Consider the following 19,335-nt stretch of genomic DNA (forward strand, 5'->3'; position numbering starts at 1 on the left):
AAACTGTTTTTCAGGGACTTAACAGATTTTTAGTTAATTAATTAGTCTTAGTCATTTAGTTGTCTAGTTTTTTTTCATTGGTTGGATAAACGGCCAGATCTGATAAACCACTGTGATAATCGGCTTTTCAAACCACGACTTATCATAAAACTTGAAACTTTAGCTGTTTTTAAGCCTGTAGTTGGAAAAAAACCCCAACATTTCTAATACTAAAAGTTTCTGTGAGGAATTCCTACAAATGGGTTCAAAGCATTTTAAAGACAGAGGAGTTAAAAGAAAAACAAATTTGAACAGAATATTCACTATAGTGGGTATAATTTTTAAAAAGTGCTATAAATTTTTAATTTGAAAAATTATATCAGGGAAATAAAATATTGTACACATTGTGATGTCATAAACTGAACACTTCCATGTGCTAATTAGCAATAGTAGAGTTGTTATTTCCTGTTAACAAATTATGCTGCAGGGCATGCTTTGTAATTGCATGAGTCATTTTTTTCTGAAAGTTGTGAATGCTTTGAATTATATATTTTAGCCTTCTTGTTTTAAAACCATATAAAGTATTACTGAAGAAGTTCTCAAAGTACATTAATATATTAACTGGTGTATTTGTCAAAAATTCATCTGTCATTTGAAAAATGCTTCATATTTCAGCTCTAAATATAACATATCCTTTAAAAAGAAACACAGTATACTTGTCTATTTGAAAAGAGTGTCATTAAGTGGAATGGAACTCAGGATCAGTTAAATGGGGGAAATTACAAACTTCATTCTCCTGATCTTTAGTGAAAGGTTTTTATTTTTACAGAAACCTAAATTATATTGAGAACAATTGGAAACTCTTGACATGTTTTTCACTCATTTGTTTCACTCATTCCATTTGAAATGTGTAGTATATGCATGCCTGACTGTAAAACAGTCAGTGGTGAAAACTCACTAAATCAGATATATTTAGTACAATTAGAAATTACGTGTGAACAGGACTAAGTTGGATTCCAATAACTCTAGTCACTATTACTATTGCTTCTGCATCCTCACTCTAGGCATTTTAGTATCCCAAGAGAAACTAGGATGCTTAACTGCAACCAGCATGATCCATTTTAATGAAACCCTGGCTAAATCTTCATTCAAAGGAGAGAGAAAGACTTTGGAATATATTAAACATAATTCATTTGGAAAACTATGCATGGGCTTGCCTCTACTAGGACAACAAATCAATGACAATTCAGTCTAAACCTGAGCTAGATGCACTGAACCATATAAGCATATATATCTTACAATTCAAAAACATGAGAAATAAAAATGTGCCTGGTTACAATATTTTCTTGCACATCTATTCAGGAATATTCCTTTTCCCTTCTATCCCTTTTGATTACTTACTCCTAGACAAGCAGTGAAAATTAGTGAAAATTTAAAAAATAGAGGACAAAAACAACTTTCACTGAAATATTTGTGACAGCTTTGATATACCACTGATAACAATTTACTAGTTAGTTCCCTGTTTTGGTGTTATCTGAGCCTGATCTCATTTGAGCACTCCTACACTAAAACATCAGCCTTCGAAGTCAACTTATTCATCAAGTACCTCCATTCTCTGATTATGAATATCAGATTAATTCACACCTTTGCTTTGAGCTTATCTAGAGATATTTAAGTAGTCGTCCTGCCTCTGACATCTTGGTTTTAGATGAGTCACTATCTCTTATACTGAGAAATTTTTCAAAGAGAAATTAGTATGTAGTCATCATTATCTGCATTGTTATAAATCAAGATTTTTAAAATTAAAATATAATAGTGACCTTTATATGAATTTTAATTATTTTCAATAAGAATGTGATATACCCCCTGAATATCAGTTGTTTTAGTGTGTGGTAATTGGGGAAAAATGCACGGATGACACAGTGACAATCCCTTTACTATAATTCTTTTTGAAACATCTGTAATGTTTCTTGGATTTAAGATAGCAGTGGATTTGGTACCTGTTTGACTTCTTTAATTTTACCTACATAATTTCATCATCAAAAACATCACCAAAAAAACAATGCTGTTGTTTGTAAACCATGTTGGAAGAATTCTTCAGATACAGTTAATGAGTACATTTAATTGTGTTCTCCTTCCAAATGTATATTGCTTCCCCCCCGCCTTTTTTTAAATAGTATTTTCTGCTATTGGGGGGAAATGACACTCCCAGTAGCAGCATGGCCAAGAGAGATACTATTAGGAGTATTAATAACACAGCATGCAGTCAATGAAGATTAACCAGGAAGCCATTTTTTCTTGATTCCTTCCTTATCTTTCACAATTCTGACTATCTGAAGTAAAAATAATTCTTAACAGAATTTTCATGCAATTTTTTGTGGAAAAAACTTAGACACAAGACTGGTTTTTTTTTTCATTACTAAGATATTGTTTCTCAAATTCTATATTTTATCAATTTTCAAATACATTGAATACAAAACCTTACATCTGTATCTGAATAACATTTTTCTGTTTGTATTTTCCAGGACTGCCCACAGTTATTTCCAACAGAAGAAATTTTGATCCCTGTTGGTGAAGTGAAGCCCATCACACTGAAAGCTAGAAATTTACCCCAACCGCAATCTGGCCAGCGTGGATACGAATGTGTTCTCAATATCCAAGGAGTGATTCATCGTGTACCTGCTCTTCGCTTCAATAGCTCAAGTGTACAATGCCAGAATAGTTCGGTAAGATGATAAAATTTGTGAGATCGGAAGTCATAATAAAAATAGATTTTGCTGATGTAAAAAAGTTGGGGATTTATTTATTTGCTACATTTCCAGACTTCATTTAAAAAAAAAAAACCTTTGTGATAAAATAGTTTAATCTCTACCTCCCAAGAAACTGTACAATACAAAATAAATCAATTTGAAATAGAAGCAATAATTTAAAAATACTTTATAGCAATCTCAAAAAAACAAAAACAAAAGAAGAATCAATGCGTGTTGAAGGCTACAGATGACACAATTACTTGGTAGAATTTAATATTCTTCTACCTGCACAAATAAAGCAGGAAAAAGACAAACAGATACCTTAAGGGCATATATTTGATAACTGTGGGACAATCAGAGATAAGAAATAAGCTTTTGATAAATGTTTTCTTTCTGAAGGATAGTTCTAAGTAGCTGATCTCACTGGCAATAGAATGCACTTAGGAGAAGCACAATTAGATAGTACAACTAATATAAGCAAGATATAAATCCATTTTCCATGACAGAAAATAGGCCTTGCCATCTCATTATCAAAATCACATAAACTGTGAAAAGCATCAGCATTAAAGTGTGGATAACTAAAAAGATCTTAGGCCTGCGTATTCATTACAAATGTCAGAGTATAGGTCAAAGGAAATACAGTGTTATAAATAGGGTTAGCTGACCTGGTGCCATAACTTTATCATTAGCTGACCTGGTGCCATAACTTTATCATGTCTTGAATGTCAGAACTTTTCTTCTTTTAAAAAATACCAGTAAAAACATAAGGTGAATGAAGAGTCAAGTGCAATATATACAGGTAGGGCAAAATAACTAAATAATTAATTCTTGTTAGAATAAGTCAATGTACAGTATTTTCTCTTTCTTCCTTTCTCGGGTCTACAATACAATTGAATTATATAAAGAAATCATAGGTTGGCATAGCTACAGTGATAACCTGGTAATGTTCATTTATATTCATTTGTCCAAATAAAATGAATTGACAACTCTTCTTTATACATGAGTGCTTTTCCCCATTTATAACAAACTTATAAATTTCCTTGTATAGTCACTGGTGAATTATATGTCTATATCAGATACCAAAACAACTTGAGAGATTGCAAATTATAAGACGTTCATTCATAAATGATGCAGTAGAAGAAGTTATGTTACTGTATAAGACTTGTGTGTCCTTTTCACTATTCTGTTAAAAATTAGGGAAGAAATTGATATTGTCTTTTTGCCCAAAGCAAAAAGAAAAATCAACTCAGTTTAGTACAGGGTTGCCTAAGAAACTGAACCACCATTTAACAATTGAGAGATTACCCAAGTATGGGCCATTTATTTCTTCTGTCCATTTATCTTAGTTACCCATTTCTTGCCGCCACAGCAGGCTGTTACATATCACCATGCCATCTTTTCTTTCTAGTCCTTCTCAACAAAGTATAATTTGGGTTTGTTGACTTGCTTTTCTTTTCCTCCCCCCCCACTTTTTTTTTTTTTTTTTTGAAAATGAAGTTTTAAAATACATTTAAGTAACTGGAAATCTGTCTTACTTACATTTGTTCAGTTTCCCAGTATGAAAGAGCTTGCTGCCCCAGATGACAAGGCTGCAGATGAGGCAAATGTAGAGGGTAAAAGAAAAGAAAAGGACTTAGAAGCATTTATGCCAGCATTAAACTAATCCTGAATTCCAGGTGGGAATGTGCTACAGGCAGGTGAGGTGTTTAATTAGAATCCTAGCCCCAGAGAAGATTTTTTTATCTGTCAGCTTCCCCTTTGACTGGGGGTGTCAGGAAAGGAGGGCATTGGTGGGGGAGCATATGACAAAGGTGTTAAAGCAAAGCTAATTCACACAGGAGAGATAAAGAGAATTGCAGGCCTCTTATCAGGAAGCTGTCAAATTCCAGGCCCCAGTAGCTTGAAATAATGTGTAACACTGGAAAGCTGTCTGTCTGTTGCTTGGAGAAGACAGGGAAGGAACAGGAATGAGACAGGAGGAAAAAGAATTAAAGAAACATAATCTCCCTTGAACAAGCACCATAAAAGAGGCCACTGCTCCCTTGCTTGCAATGAAGCAAGAATGATCCCTTAGGAATGTCAAAGTTAACAGAAATAATAATGGAATCAAACATATCAATCATTATTGCATTCCCAAGAGCAGGAACACCAGTCATTGCTGTCATGCCAGAATCAACATATTCATAATTTTTAAATAGTAATTTTATTAAACATTACTATAATGTTTGTAAAGAAAACATTTAACCTAAAAAAAGGAAAAATACATAAAAATGACTTCTCCCTTCATCACAAGTATAAAAAAAAATAGTAACTTATTACCTTTTCTTAAAATGCAACGAATGATCTCTTCTTCCCATATCTCATCTCTTATCTATAAACTAATTTTTAGAAGATCATTTTTCAGTCCTTGTGAGCAAAAAGTCTATTAAGGAGTATCAAAGATAACAGCATATCTATTTAATCTTGATCAAATAAATCAACTTTATATTTCTTCCTTTTACTTTAATAATCTTGATCTCTAATCCCTTCCAATAATATCTGAGAATTTGTTTTGTTTTTTCATTTTTTCTTTCTTACAACAATCTTCAAAATTTTAACAAGTCTCTTTTGTAAATGCAATATTATCCAGATTTTTGTTTCTTATATGTACATTCTGTTTAATTATCAAGACATCAGCTAGTTTAATTTGTAGAACTAGTGCAGCATCTTTTTCTATCTTTCTTATAGTCTGTTATTTTTAAATCCATTCTTTGATCACTCTTAGTCTTATCTGTTAAAACTTGTTCCTCTACAATAAAATCTTATAAAGGCAATCTATCAATAACGTCAGACATTCTTACAATTAATGTCTGCACACTGTTCACAAATATTGTTCAATATGTCAAATCTTGAAATGTTTTGTGTCCATTCTTTATTAGTAAGTAAAGTATTATCTTTTAATTGTAATTTTTGGTAATTTTGGTTTGTGCAACCTTCAAAGTCCCATCCTTTCATTTTTTAAAAGAAGAATTCAAAACTAAACTTTTTTTCAACTGAAAGGATTTTCATGATTAATTTAAAAACCTTATTTTCAAATCCATTTGTACTCTTAGTCTGTTTTAAAATTCCAAATTCAACAGTCTAGTTAACCTTCTCGTATTTATTAAGGAGAAACTATTTATAGTTCTTAGACCTGGATTTAAAATTTCTTTCACTAAGATTGAAGGAAACTCAGTGTTTCAAGCTTATCAATCTAAGTACTATATCCATAAAGGCATCAATCACTAATCAACCAAAGATGGCATTCCCTCAACTCCCAGAGCTCTAAACGTGCTAGAGACCATGTCTTGGAATTTCCTTATGAAGAGCAACTGTTTGAGGCACTTGTGGGCAATCTCAAGTCTTGTCCTTGTCCATTTCATGCCCTTGTCAGAATCTGATTTGGAGGGGGAGTCCAAGCAGCTGACAGGGAGTGGGAGCGTGGCTCAGTTGTCTGTGGAAGAAACTGGGGAAGGGCAAAGGCCAGATGAGCAGAGCAGGGGAGAGGTAGAGCAAGGGAGATGCAATTCGAAGGAAGACCAGGCCCACCCCCTCTTCATCCTAGGGAAGGCAGGGAGGAACGGAGAAGGTAGCAATGTGAGTTGCGTGGCTTATGGGGGAGGAAAGGGCCCTGATTCTTTTCATTAGCTGCAGCTGGGGACACAGTGTTTAAAAAGAGAAGCTGCACTCAGCAAAGTTGTTGGGAGCAAATCGTGAATTATCTGGTATCCCTGAGGCTTATCTAGGTTCCTGGAGTCTTATCAACTGTGTATGTTTTGCTGGGCTTTCAAGTCTGCAATTCCTTCTCCTGCCCTGTCAAGTTAATTACTGCAGCGTGATTTGTGTGGATTTTTATTTACAGTTTGTATGTACTTTGTTTTCGGACTGAATTTCCTCCACTTAAAGATTGTTCTTGGAAGTTTTTTCTCCAGCCGAAGGTAACCTGGATATTGGGGGCAAAGTTGGAGGTATTAAAGAGACACTTCTTGCTTATTTGACTGTGTTGCCTTTGTGCCATACCCAGGGTCATCACAGTCCAAAAATGAATTATGAAAACCCAATCTATTCAGTGAATCTTCACTCTACCGCTATCATCAGCTGTGTTTTTAGTTAAACTATCTTCAGTTCACTGTTTCTTCCTAGAAATCAACAATTTTGTAATTATTCCATGGGAATTTTCTAAGATGTTACTTAAGGATCTTCTGTAAACTTTATCTTTTAAAATAAAAATGAAGAGAGACTTGGTGAATAAATGTATCACAAGAATGATAATTCTTGCAGCACAATCTTGCATACACCTGTTCCAAGCTAAGTCCTATTGAGGAAGTAGAAAATAATCCCATGAAAATATGTATGAGATACTAAATATAATATAAGATAATTTAAAATAGTTTAAAGAGATTTGAAGTCTATTCACTTTTTATATCATGGAATCCATTATCATAAACATCCAGATTAGGATATTTGGAAGGACAACAGAGACTATACTGCTAATTATTATCCAGTCAATCTATTAAGCACAGGCTGTAAAATGTATGCCAGATATCTGTCCATATATTGGCTGGATTCAGAAAACATATGTTTGAGGAACATGCCTGAATACAGATTATGGATAAACATAAGGCCACTACAATTCACTATTCTTTACTTAGTCTTATCTATAAATCCTATGACAATATTTATCTGAGAGTAAGATATAACTTAGCCAGTTATTTTCTTTAGGCCCTAGAGAAGCATTTAATGAGAATGTATTCTTGCCACACCTGAATTAAATTTTATATTTAATATTGAATGTTTAATTAAAATGGAATTTCATCCACCAAAAATATGCATAATGTAATTATTCTATGGTGAAACATAGTAATTCTCTCATTCAGCAATCGGTCTAAGGAGGGCAGTCTAAATCTTAATGTTTTATTAAAGAAAATAAGTTTTGCAAATCTATTTTGGCTAAACAAAGATTATATTTTTTTTATCAAAAATAATAATAAAAAAGCTAACCTGTATAGTTACCGAGCATTAAATCGAGCAGGTGTCATGCTTTAAACATCTGGGGTGATGTTTCACTCCACAGGCAGTTACTTTTGTTGCATACAATGCTCCCCACAGCACTGCAGTTAGATGTCATTTCTCTGTACAATAGAAATGCCGATTACACCCCAGCTGCAAATAAACTTTTTGTCGCTAAATACCTAGCTCACATTTTATATGATGGGGAATTTGGAACAGAGTCCATAACAGCCACTTAGAAGACAGCAGAGTCGATTTTTTTTTAAAAAGAAAACTGTTTGAAGTGGACCACGATATGCTCAATTCAGATCTTTGTATAGAAGTAGGTTTATTAAAAATAAAGAACAGAACATTTCTTAATACTGTCAACTTAAGGTAAAAATCATTTTTTCCCTTCAGAAGTCTTAAGTCCTTGAATGATTGCTAACTTTTTTGTATCCTTTGGAAACATGAAATCAAACTTTTAAAATCCTAAGTTTAAATGTTGGAGTAAACTACTCAACAAAAGTAATTAGCAAAAGTTCATTATTCAGTCTTGTGCTGACCATGTAGACCAGGGGTGTCTAACTCATGTTTTTTCCCCTCGCTAAACCAGGCATGGGCATGGCCAGCATGTGACGCATCCAACCCATAGGCTGGGAGTTTGACAGCCCTGATGTAGACAGTTCTAGATTCTGCAGTGCTGGAGATCACTATGTTTTTTTTTTTAAGTAAAAACTGCTTCATGAAGTTTTCTGGATAATTTCATCTCATTTACATTTTTTCTTACATTTTGCTTTAACAGGAATTGTTTCTTAGTTGTTATGGGGGGCACAATAGTTCAGTGGTTAGAGGCACTGAGCTTGGAAAGCTGACAGCTCGGGTTTGAGACCTGAGTGCCACGTGATGGGATGACTTCCCATTATTTGCCTCAGCTTCTGCCCATCTAACAATTCAAAAGCATGCAAGTGCAAGTAGTAAGTAGTAGTACCACTTTGGTAACAGCATCCTGTGCATCTTGGCACATAGTCATGCTAGCCACATGACTACAGAAATGCCTTCAGACAACACTGGCTCTCTCAGCTAAGAAACAGAGATGAGCACCACTCTCTAGAGTCAGATACTACTGGACAAGGGGAAACCTTTACCTTTTATTCTGAACTGTATATTAGGGCTGAATATTTGGAAAGTATTACTTAGTCATTAATGCAAAGTTCACAAAGCTCTGGAAAAAGTTAAAAGACATGCTATTCTTAACATGCAATATAGTTATGACTCTCAGTCTTTTAAACTTATTTCTTTGTTACCTAACCTGATTTTCCTTATGCTTTATTTGTCCCTGTAGTCCCTTTCCCACTGGTGAATCAAAGTCCTATCCACCCAGCCTTAGATTGGCAAAAAAAATATACTGGCAGAAAATGGGATGTTCCCATTGCCAATTCCTATCCTACTGTAGTGCCTCTATTATGACACATATCAAATAGTGCTATGCCGGTTTTGCATGTGCAGCTCAGTATAATCAAAGCAATTGGTTGATTTCTTTGGCTTTACTATACACCCTCTCCCACAGATTACTAGTTAGCAAGAAAAATATTTGCCAGTTGCAGTCTATACAGGAATGGAGCAGGTTTAGCTGCAGAACTGACCATCAAATCTAGTCTCCTTCCTATGCCATTCTTTCTACATCCCATTCTGAACTGAATAAAGTGATTTTTTTTTTATTTACCTACAGTCAACCATGGCTTATTCTAGTTCTCACCCATAGTTGCTAGGCCTAAGCATGACCAAACATAATTGACAATAAAATTGGCTCCTGGCATCTGTGGTGCTAGTGGCAGTATTAATATACCTTTCTCTTTCCTCCTTTTTCCATAGGCCTCTTCCTTCTTTCAGGGGTGATTAATCACAGTTTTCACTCTCAGTACCTTCTTACTGTTAGAGCAATCAGTTCTGAGTAGCAGTCTCCTTCTAAACATTCTGTATAAGCAACTCATGGCCAGTTACTCACCATTTCTCTTTTCCTATCCCTTGCTTCCATGACTTCTAATCACATTTGTGTCTTCTTGATTCCCCCACCCATACCCCAAATAATTGTATTGAAAAATCCCCTTTGAAAATCTCAAGCCCTTGGCACCAATTTGAGTCAGCCCAATTAATAAAATTATTTTCCATTGTCAGGTGACTCAACTCTTAGTTTCAGCAGCAAAATTTTGCAGTTCTTTCTATCTGAGAACCTGATTTAACTACACGCTCCAAAGCAGTGCTCCATATTATCAGAATTCTGTGCTCTTGAAATCCCAAATAACTCATAACTACCATAATTACTGACCGATTATTAAATACTGTTCATCACTTTGGGAAAATCATGATTATTATCCAACCTTAGCATGTGCATTAGAATCGCCATTTTTATAAAAACTAAAAGGACTATAAAATTAAAGCATTTATTCAGAGCTGAACAATTTTGTGCTACTTTGCAATTCTGTTCAATTTTCTTTGGAATCTGTAGAATAACAGCATTTGACCAGGAACCAGAGGGAGGTTGTTATGCACTCACTATTGATCACCATCTCCAACCAAATACATAGTGAAGGGTAACAATTTTTATAACACATGCAATAGCCATTGGATACATTTAGCTTTAGGGAGATATACTTCTTTAACATTGCTAGAAGTAAGGACAGCTTAAGCTGAGGACAAATTGAAGTAATGTCATGTTGACACACAGCATTCTGTTAGAGTATGTTTGTACATTATAATGTATACAATATATTCATTGACGTAAATGTACTAATGCAAATACACAATCTTCACAACAAAGTGTTGGCTTGTGGCTTTTTTTCATGGACATTTTTGTGCACTTGAAAACTTTGAGGTTTCTCAGGGCTGATGACACAACTGTTATATATGGATAGACTGTTTGGGATATCTACCTCAATACTCACACATAAATAGTAGTAATAAACATCACAAGAAATAAAATAAAGATATGAAAAAGTTGTGAAGCAAACTTTCCTTTAGTTAGCTAGCCAAACATACCCTTTTCTAGAGCACCCTATTTCTGAAAACTTCCAATTTTCCTTCTCTGTAATCCAGGTATTCTGTGGCCATTGAGAATGCTCCGCATTTCCAGGATTTATTTTGCATCCAAAGAATAAACTCACTATTTGTGTATACAAACAAAACTCCAAGATGCATATAAGATCTAAAATGTCAGAGAAAAGATATCTGTTCTCTAATTAATTGAGAAATATTATGAGGTACTTAATTTACTCACCAATTTCTTACCACTGTGTAATAGGATTTGGTTGGTTCTGACCACTGTAGCATAAACTGAAGTTATTATATCAGTTGTGAACATCTGTCAGGAATACTAATTGTAGAATTTAATATTTTTTCTGTTGGTAGTTATAGTTTCATTTCCCAAAGCTAAACATTACTGTGTTAATGTTTGCTTTGAATATCCTGTCATATTATGTTTTGACTTTGATCCGTGACCAAATAGAGTTATTTTTTTCTATAGTTATTGCTGCCTGACTTGTTGAATAGGATACAATTTGTATAGTCACTATGTCATCAGCAATATGTCAAGAATTTTAAAAAGTTTTTAAAATAAAGAACATTCTCCTAACATTTCTTAGAGAACATTAGACAAAGTAACAGTGTTTTACATTGAGCCCAATTGAAGCAAAGTTAATAATACATGGGATCTGTGGTTTGCATATCCAGGTGGCATATTGTAATTTACATTTGTTCAATATTCTGCTTATTAAGGCCTCTTTGTAATAAAGTATGTACTTTAAATATATGCTATATATGTCAAGTTATTCAGCAATATAAAGAGAAGATACTTAGATTTTTTTTAAAAATCACTTGATGTGATTTAAGAAAATTAACTAATGTGCAAATGTATACAACATTTACCTTGAAATTTCCTTGCTTCCTCTTTAACCAATCTTTCTATCCTTCATTTCCTTTGCTATTGACTGTTATTCTCTGATAATTAGTTAGGAGAGAAAATTTCTGTTTAAAATCTCTGTTCAAACATCTGGGGCAGTTAGGTTGCAGTTTTCTTGGTTTATTTTTATGAATTTTTTTCCTCCTGTTATATATTGACTCTAAAACATGTTTTTAATTGAATACTGTGAAGAGACCCAGGCCTCAAATGCCTCTCCCTTCTTATTCGTTCCACAGGTGCCTTAGCCCACAGGTGCCTTAGGACAAAATATAGGAAAGAGACAGGTAGAGATAGTAACTTTCAGATAATTTGTTTATTTAACATATGGCATCTGCAGAAGTCATGCAATCATGACTTCATAAATTTGATATACAAATTTAGTTTATTTATCTCCTATATTGTATTGTAACATATATATGATATCAGGACAATACAATGTAGGAGATAAAGTGTTAAGATAAATGGTAATAAAATCACTATAGTATGGAGCCATAGAATTGCAATGAGATGTTATAATTCGATATTTAAGGAAGTTAACCATCTAAGTGCTTCTGGTATGGCTGCAATGAGATCATCCCAAGTACCTTGGAATTTCCTGAGGAGACATTCTTGAACTGTATGCATTATAGTTTGTTCCAGTGCACCACAGCCATATTGCAAACTCTCAGCCATTCCACATTTAAAGAGCTTTGCTTCATTCTGGTGTGATCTGCTCTGATTCTATTCAAGTGGCTTTATATTTTTCAAGGCAACTGCATTCCTGAAAATGATTTTATTGGATCTATATGATTTGTTTGTTTGTAGTTATTAACAGTCACCCAATTTAATTGCTATTAATTGCCTTAATTGCCAGATAATTATCTGCCCCGAATAGATAAAAGCTTGGTAGAACCTCAGATCTATCTCTTGTATCACTTCTGCCAAATTACTTGCTTGCTTCTTATCCTTTCTTAGGAATAAATATGAATATCTTGGATTTGTCAGAAATCCATACTAAATTAATGTTCAGATTGAAGAAAAACATTTATTAAAAATATAATAAGAATGAGAAATTAAATAGTTAGATAGATATTTAAAATTCCAAAATAGGAACATCCCACTTTTGAAATAATAAAATAACTAGATTACAATGAATATAGCTGGGATACCTCAATGTGGTGGTTCCGGGTAGCAGGTTCTATTTTGACTCCTCCCCTGATGACCTGGCAGCCATTCATGAGTTGACCAGCTCTCCACAATTAGCAGCCATATACCCCCCCAACATACTCACAGAATTCAAAATGCTCCATTCATGCTATCCCCAAGTAGGGAACCATAATAAAATTATGGTTCCCCATATAAGGGAGGAGCATAAATGGGTCATTTTGAATTCTATGAGTATGTTGGGGGTATATGTCTGCTAATTGTAGAGAGTTAGTCTGCAGTTTTATTACTGTTAGCAGAAAGCAAACAATGCCGTGTAAAATCTGGTTAGGTGATCCAAAAACTACACGTAGACATGGATTTTTATACCTCTGATAATTAGAAAATAGGCTGAAAAAATATTGATTTAAATGGAAATTATTTGCCTGCCTCTGGTAGAGATAACACCTCAGATAGTTTCCTGAGAAAAGGTACATGGCATTTCCAAGGAAACTATAGATGTCAGTTATCCTGATTAAGGATAGTTATAACATTAAATTAAGAATGGGTAATACAGATGCTAATTTGCCCTGCACATCATCCTTCATTATTGATCAGAGCAGTTAATGATAGATGATGGAGTTTCTCACTTTTGCTTTAAGGAAACAGATTAAGTGTTGCAGGTGTCAGGGAAGCAGCCGTGTTAGTCATTTGTAGGTTTTATGTCATTTTAAAGTCTATTAACACATATGTTTCAATGAATCACTGTCTACTTGGCTGAAGAAGGCAAGACAGCACAGTCTGTATCAACCCAGTGAGCTATCACTGAATAAAAACCTCCCCCCCCCACCAAAAAAATGATCTCATTTATTTCTCTGCATGCTATCTAAAACATCAGTATGCTGGTATTTTCCAAGTACTTTAGACAGAATAAACTAGCGTATTTTCTTAGAGAAGAGCTATGCATTGTGTAGCTTTGTTACAAGGATGTGTAGGATTTTCTTTTTCATCTCATTAATTCTTTCATTGATAATATGGCTTTATCAGCAAAGCCAAGACTGAATAGTGCGAAACAGTCTGCATGAAATGGATAATTAATCTATTACCTCTCTCCAGGTCTGTCAGTTGATTTAATTATGTGGTAAATCCCCCCCTCTCTCTCCCACCCATCTCCCTCTCTCTGCCTCCCTCTCTCTTTCTCTCTAAATCCATGTTAAAACTTCTAGCTTTCCAATGTTGCCGCATATCCCTAAAGCTACTGTATATGTTGTAAAATTCTAAATTGTTCATTCCTTGGCTTCCCAACCTTTTTACACATTTTGCCTGAATGTTTATTTCCCTTTTATTTCCTAGTACTTCTATGATGGAATGGACATAAGTAATTTAGCTGTAGATTTTGCTGTCGTTTGGAATGGAAACTTCATTATTGACAACCCAGAGGATATGAAAGGTAAATATTTCAAAATATATTGTTATGTTTTCCATTTATTTATTTAAAATAAGAAAAGTATAAACCAATCAAATTAGACATTATATTCCAATCAATTATTACTTTTAATATGCTATATCATACTGTTTATCAAAATGTGTTTTTAGAAAATGTCTAAATGATAATAGATAATGCCTAAATTATCATCACGTGGAATCTTTCTTCATAATTACAGGGAATACAAAAAATTCCATATATTTTCTAATCCTATCTGAAATAAAGATAAGGCACAAATCAGGGTCAATCTAGCTATCTCAAGAGTCAAAAATATGAAGGAACCTGGGGGGAAATGATGAGGAAATCTAAGTGGATAAAAATATGCAGCTGTCTCAACCATAATTTTGTATTATTTCTTCTTAAGAGCTTTTGGAGAAAAGCAGAGTTTGACCCTAGAAGTGAATCCCATGGCTTGCCTAGGACACTAGCTGAATTGCAAGCTCAACACTAGAAAGGCCTGAAGGTAAACAGGCATTATATTGTCCTTGGATGTGTGTGAGGATAATAAGCTTATAAGTCACTGAATGGTTAAATTTATATTTTACCGGCATAGAAATAAAGGAAGACTAGTATAGATCTATTTAGTTCCCATCAGCTAGCCATACCCTTCTGGGAATCGAACCCAGGCTACTAACATATTAGGTAGATGTATTAACACCTAAGCCATGGGCTCTCCTTGCTTTGTTTGCTGTACCAACAGAGATATTTTTTTCCTCTGGTGGGACTGGTCTATCAGGGCGATCTGGTCTACACAATGATGTCAGTACAACATAAATTTAACACAAAAATAGTTTGTCAACTGCTTGCGAAGGCTCCTGGATTGTGTCTGAAGGGCGAAAATGGAAACAGTATGTTTCGTCCCATAATTGGGTAGACCAGGTTGCCCTGATAGACTAGTCCTACCGGAGAAAAAACATTCATCATCTGTCATCATCAGGCTTCTGTATAGTGTTTGACTCACAGATGAAGTCTGACTCACAGATGAACACTATACAGAAGCCTGATGATGGCAGATGAGATTCTGCGAAACGTTGCTACAACTTTAAAAGCACAACTACAATGACGTGGGAAAATACCCGAACAAAGCTGAATGCCATATATATATATATATATATATATATATATATATATATATATATATATATATATATATTATATATTATATATATATATATATATATATATATATATATATATATATATTTTGTGTGTGTGTGTGTGTGTGTGTGTGTGTGTTTTCTCATAAGTTTTCGCGAGGACTTACGTGTATGGTATTCAGCTTTGTTCAGGTATTTTCCCACGTCATTATAGTTGTGCTTTTAAAGTTGTAGCAACGTTTTGGCAGAATCTCATCTGCCATCATCAGGCTTCTATATTGTATTCGTCTGTGAGTCAGACTTTCACAGCCATTTCTGTTTTAAATTTGGGGCTAGCCATCTGCTGTGCCAGAATGGTTTTTTCTTCATCCTGATTGGTTGGGAGTCTTCGTCTGTGTTTATAGGTCTTAGAGTTTGCTGTGTTCTGCTTGATTGGTGTTTCTAATATCTTCTCTCGGTTTTGTGGCTTTTTTTGTCTTGATTGGCTGGCAACATTGTGTTTCCTGTATTGGACGCTTTTTGTGCGGCTTGGCTCCGAGTAAATGGACGGCTATCATTTATTAAGAAGCTGGGTTTCATCTGGGTGCCTGGTTGGGGTGTGTTTGAGCTGGAGGTATTGGGGGGATCTGTTTGTGCCCAGATGTTTACCTGGCTTGTGGTGTGGAGATTTCTTTGTTTGTGAGTGCAGGCTTCCAGATAATTGACAGTCTGGTGGAGTCATCTCTTCTATTCATGCTTTCAGGTCTTTTTTCAATCTCTATGGCTTCTCTGATAATTCTGTAACTGGGGTTTTCTATAGTGGCTAGGGTTTTGGTGCCATTGAAGTCAATGCTATGACCTGTTGCTTTCATGTGTTGGACTAGTGAGGAAGTGTGTTCCAGCTTTTTTACTGCATTTTTGTGTTCATCCAGGCAGGTACTTGTTCTTCTATTGGTCTGTCCAATGTATGTGGCAGGGCATGATGCACAGGGGACTTCATATATGACTTGGTTTTCCAGGTCAATTTTATCTTTGGGGTTTTTTAGGATGGCTGCTATTTTTCTGTCTGTTTTGAAGGCAGTCTTGATGTGATGCCTGTGTATATCTTACTGATTTTGTCTGTAGTACCTCTTATGTAGGGCAGGACAGCTGTTCCATAGGTCTGTTCATCTTCTAGGTCTCCATTATGTCTCAGTGTGTTTTTGTGGATCAAACTGGTGATTTTGCTTTTGTGGAAGCCGTTAGCTGTCAGTACTTTAGTCAGGGTGCATAGTTCAGTCTTTATGTGTGTCTTATCTGCCAGGCATTTGGTTTTGGCGATTAGTGTTTTGGCCACGGAGTTTATCTGTGCTGGTGGTGGTGGGATTGGGCATTGAGGTAGCGGTTGGTGTGTGTTTTCTTCTGGTATATGGTGTGTCCTAGTGTGCCATCTGTTGTTGTTTTTTGTAGATTAGTACATCTAGGAATGGTAATTGTTTGTTTGTTTCTGTTTCCATGATAAATTTGATTTTGGGGTGTGTGCTGTTTAGGTGTGTTAGGAAATTGTTTAGGTTTTCTTTTCCATGGGGCCAAATAACAAATGTGTCATTGATGTATCTTAACCATAGTTTGGGTTTGTGGGTGGCATTAGCTAGGGCTCTGGATTCGAATTCTTCCATGAACAGGTTTGCAATGACGGGTGACAGTGATGATCCCATAGGGGGTCCTTCAATTTTCTTGTATCTTTGTCCTTGGTATATGAAATATGTGTTGGTTAAGCAGTGTTCTGTTAGTTCCATGAGGTGTTTGGGTGTTTGGTATTTATTTTTGATGATTTCGAGAGTTTCTTTTATCGGGACTTCACTATTCACTCAAGTCCTGAAGTTCCCTGTGCATCATGCCCTGCCACATACATTGGACAGACCAATAGAAGTATAAGTACCCGCCTAGATGAACACAAAAATGTAGTAAAAAAGCATATACAGTATATCAGCACATAGACCCCAAAAACTCTTTGTCTTCTACTGCAAGTGACAAATATTAAGGTGATCAGTCTAGAATTTTCTGGCTTCCTTGGTTCGCCATTTTAAAAATAAAACCTAATTTTCTTTTTCTGAGAAAGGAAATACTTGGGTATCTGTCTATCTAGATGCAAAGAATTTACTGAGTTTTACTAGGTTTCCACATATTTTTGAGCCTTTCTTTCACTCCTTTGTGGCTAACCTTGTTGTCAAACACTTTTCTAGCCAATTTTCTACCTTTTTTTATTTCCCATGATCACGTTACAGTTTCTGTTAGAATTTGTATATCTTTTTCTTGGGCAAGCTTCTTTTCATTTCTTGAAGGAAGCCTTACAGCCTTTTACAGCTCCCTTTTAAGCTGCCAGAAAACCATGTTGGCCTCTTCCTGGTTTGGCCTACCCTTTTTTACATTGTGGAAGTAGAACAAAACTCTATGTCTAGCTCCAATCTTATCTCTGCTGCCAAATATCGCTGGCCCATGTGATTCTGGTCTTCCAATGTTTTCTGGAATTTTATATTCCTTGGATAAAAACAGCAACATCTTTTATGAGTTTCTTTCAGAGCTTCCAGAGGGCAAGGACTCTCTTGTTTTATGTTGTTGTTAGATAAAGATAAACAGATTTCCAATATACTGTATTATCAGGACCCCTAATTCCTGTTAATTGTAGTCAGGGGTGGGCTTCAAATAGTTTAACAACTGGGTCTTTGCCCAGTGCTGGGTGGGCATGGCCATGGTGGGCATGGCTTAATCGGCCTCCTGCACCGCCCTGTTTGTGAAAATGGCCTGTTTTCCTCGAGTTACAGGAGGGAGAAAATGCCTCCCTGGACTCCATAGGCTTTTTGGAGGCAGGAAACAGACTTATTTCTGGCCTTCCAGAGCTTCCAGGAGGCCCGTTTTCGACTTCCCTGAGTCAGTGCATGGGCCCTGCACTTACCTGCAATCCAAAATGGGCCATGGGGGGACTCCTGGGAGGGGCGGAGTGGGGTGGGCAGGGCCAGCCAGAGGTGGAATTTGCTGATTTGCTGAACTGACCACAAAATTAACTACCAGTTCGCCCAAATCAGTGTGAACCGGTAGCAGTCCACCCCTGGTTGTAGTTTGCAATCTCTCTGGAATGACTATAAATGTTAATGCTACAACTTTAATGCAATCATGCAGGACATGTGTTGCTTTCGTAAAATTTAGTGTCATAATTCTCTTGTTATTAGCTAACTCATCCTTCTGACATCTCCCTTTCTTTTAGCAAAAAAGATGCTTGCTTAGGATTGTGGTGATTAAGGATAGGACTGGCCAAAGTAAAAGAGACAAATCAGGAGACAAATTAATCTTGGGATATGTGAACTCTGCTTGTAGCTATATCAGTTTTTCTACTGGCTTTCTAATTCCAAAATTGGCATTGCCATGCATATTTATTTACACATTGTGATGTTTCCCATTTCAAAGCTCCTAGAACAGTGGTGGCTAACCTTTTTGGGCTCTCATGCCAATAATTGTGCATGTGCTTGTGCGCTCGCCCTCGCGTGCCATCACCCAGAAGGCAATGTGCATGGCCCCCACCATGCTTATGCACATGCGACCTGTGTGACCATGCTACATGCTTTTGCACATGCATGCGTGACACGTGCGACTGTGCATCTGTGCATGCACACATGACCCCCCATGCACAGTGCACTTCTGTGCATGCGCGCATGTCTCCCATGCACTGCCATGCCGCTGCACCAGACACCCGACAATCAGCTGTCAGGCGGGTGGTGCACACGCATACGCAGTAGACCTTTTCTGTGCAAGGGCTCGCGTGCCAGCAGTAATGGCTCTGTGTGCCACTTCTAGCACGCTGCCATAGGTTTGCCACCACGGTCCTAGAATATCCATCATTTTGATTAAAATACTAAGTACTGTACACTGGTGACGAGGAGTGAAAAATGAATCCTTACTGCAAGAGATTCAGACATGACT

General features: G+C 35.9%; 1 protein-coding gene across 1 annotated transcript in view; it reads left to right on the forward strand.

Annotated features, from left to right (window-relative positions):
• PLXNA2 (plexin A2) overlaps positions 1-19,335 on the forward strand; it is a 492,988-nt gene that overhangs the window by 304,366 nt on the left and 169,287 nt on the right. Inside the window, exons 10-11 of the mRNA XM_026675200.2 lie at positions 2,505-2,705; positions 14,170-14,266. Coding sequence (XP_026530985.1) covers positions 2,505-2,705; positions 14,170-14,266 — 298 coding nt within the window. The remainder of the gene's footprint in view (positions 1-2,504; positions 2,706-14,169; positions 14,267-19,335) is intronic.

This window comes from Notechis scutatus, chromosome 3 (genome assembly GCF_049901735.1).
Source record: "Notechis scutatus isolate UNSWTSFEM ecotype Mainland chromosome 3, rNotScu1.2, whole genome shotgun sequence".
In the NCBI taxonomy this organism is placed as follows: domain Eukaryota; kingdom Metazoa; phylum Chordata; class Lepidosauria; order Squamata; family Elapidae; genus Notechis; species Notechis scutatus.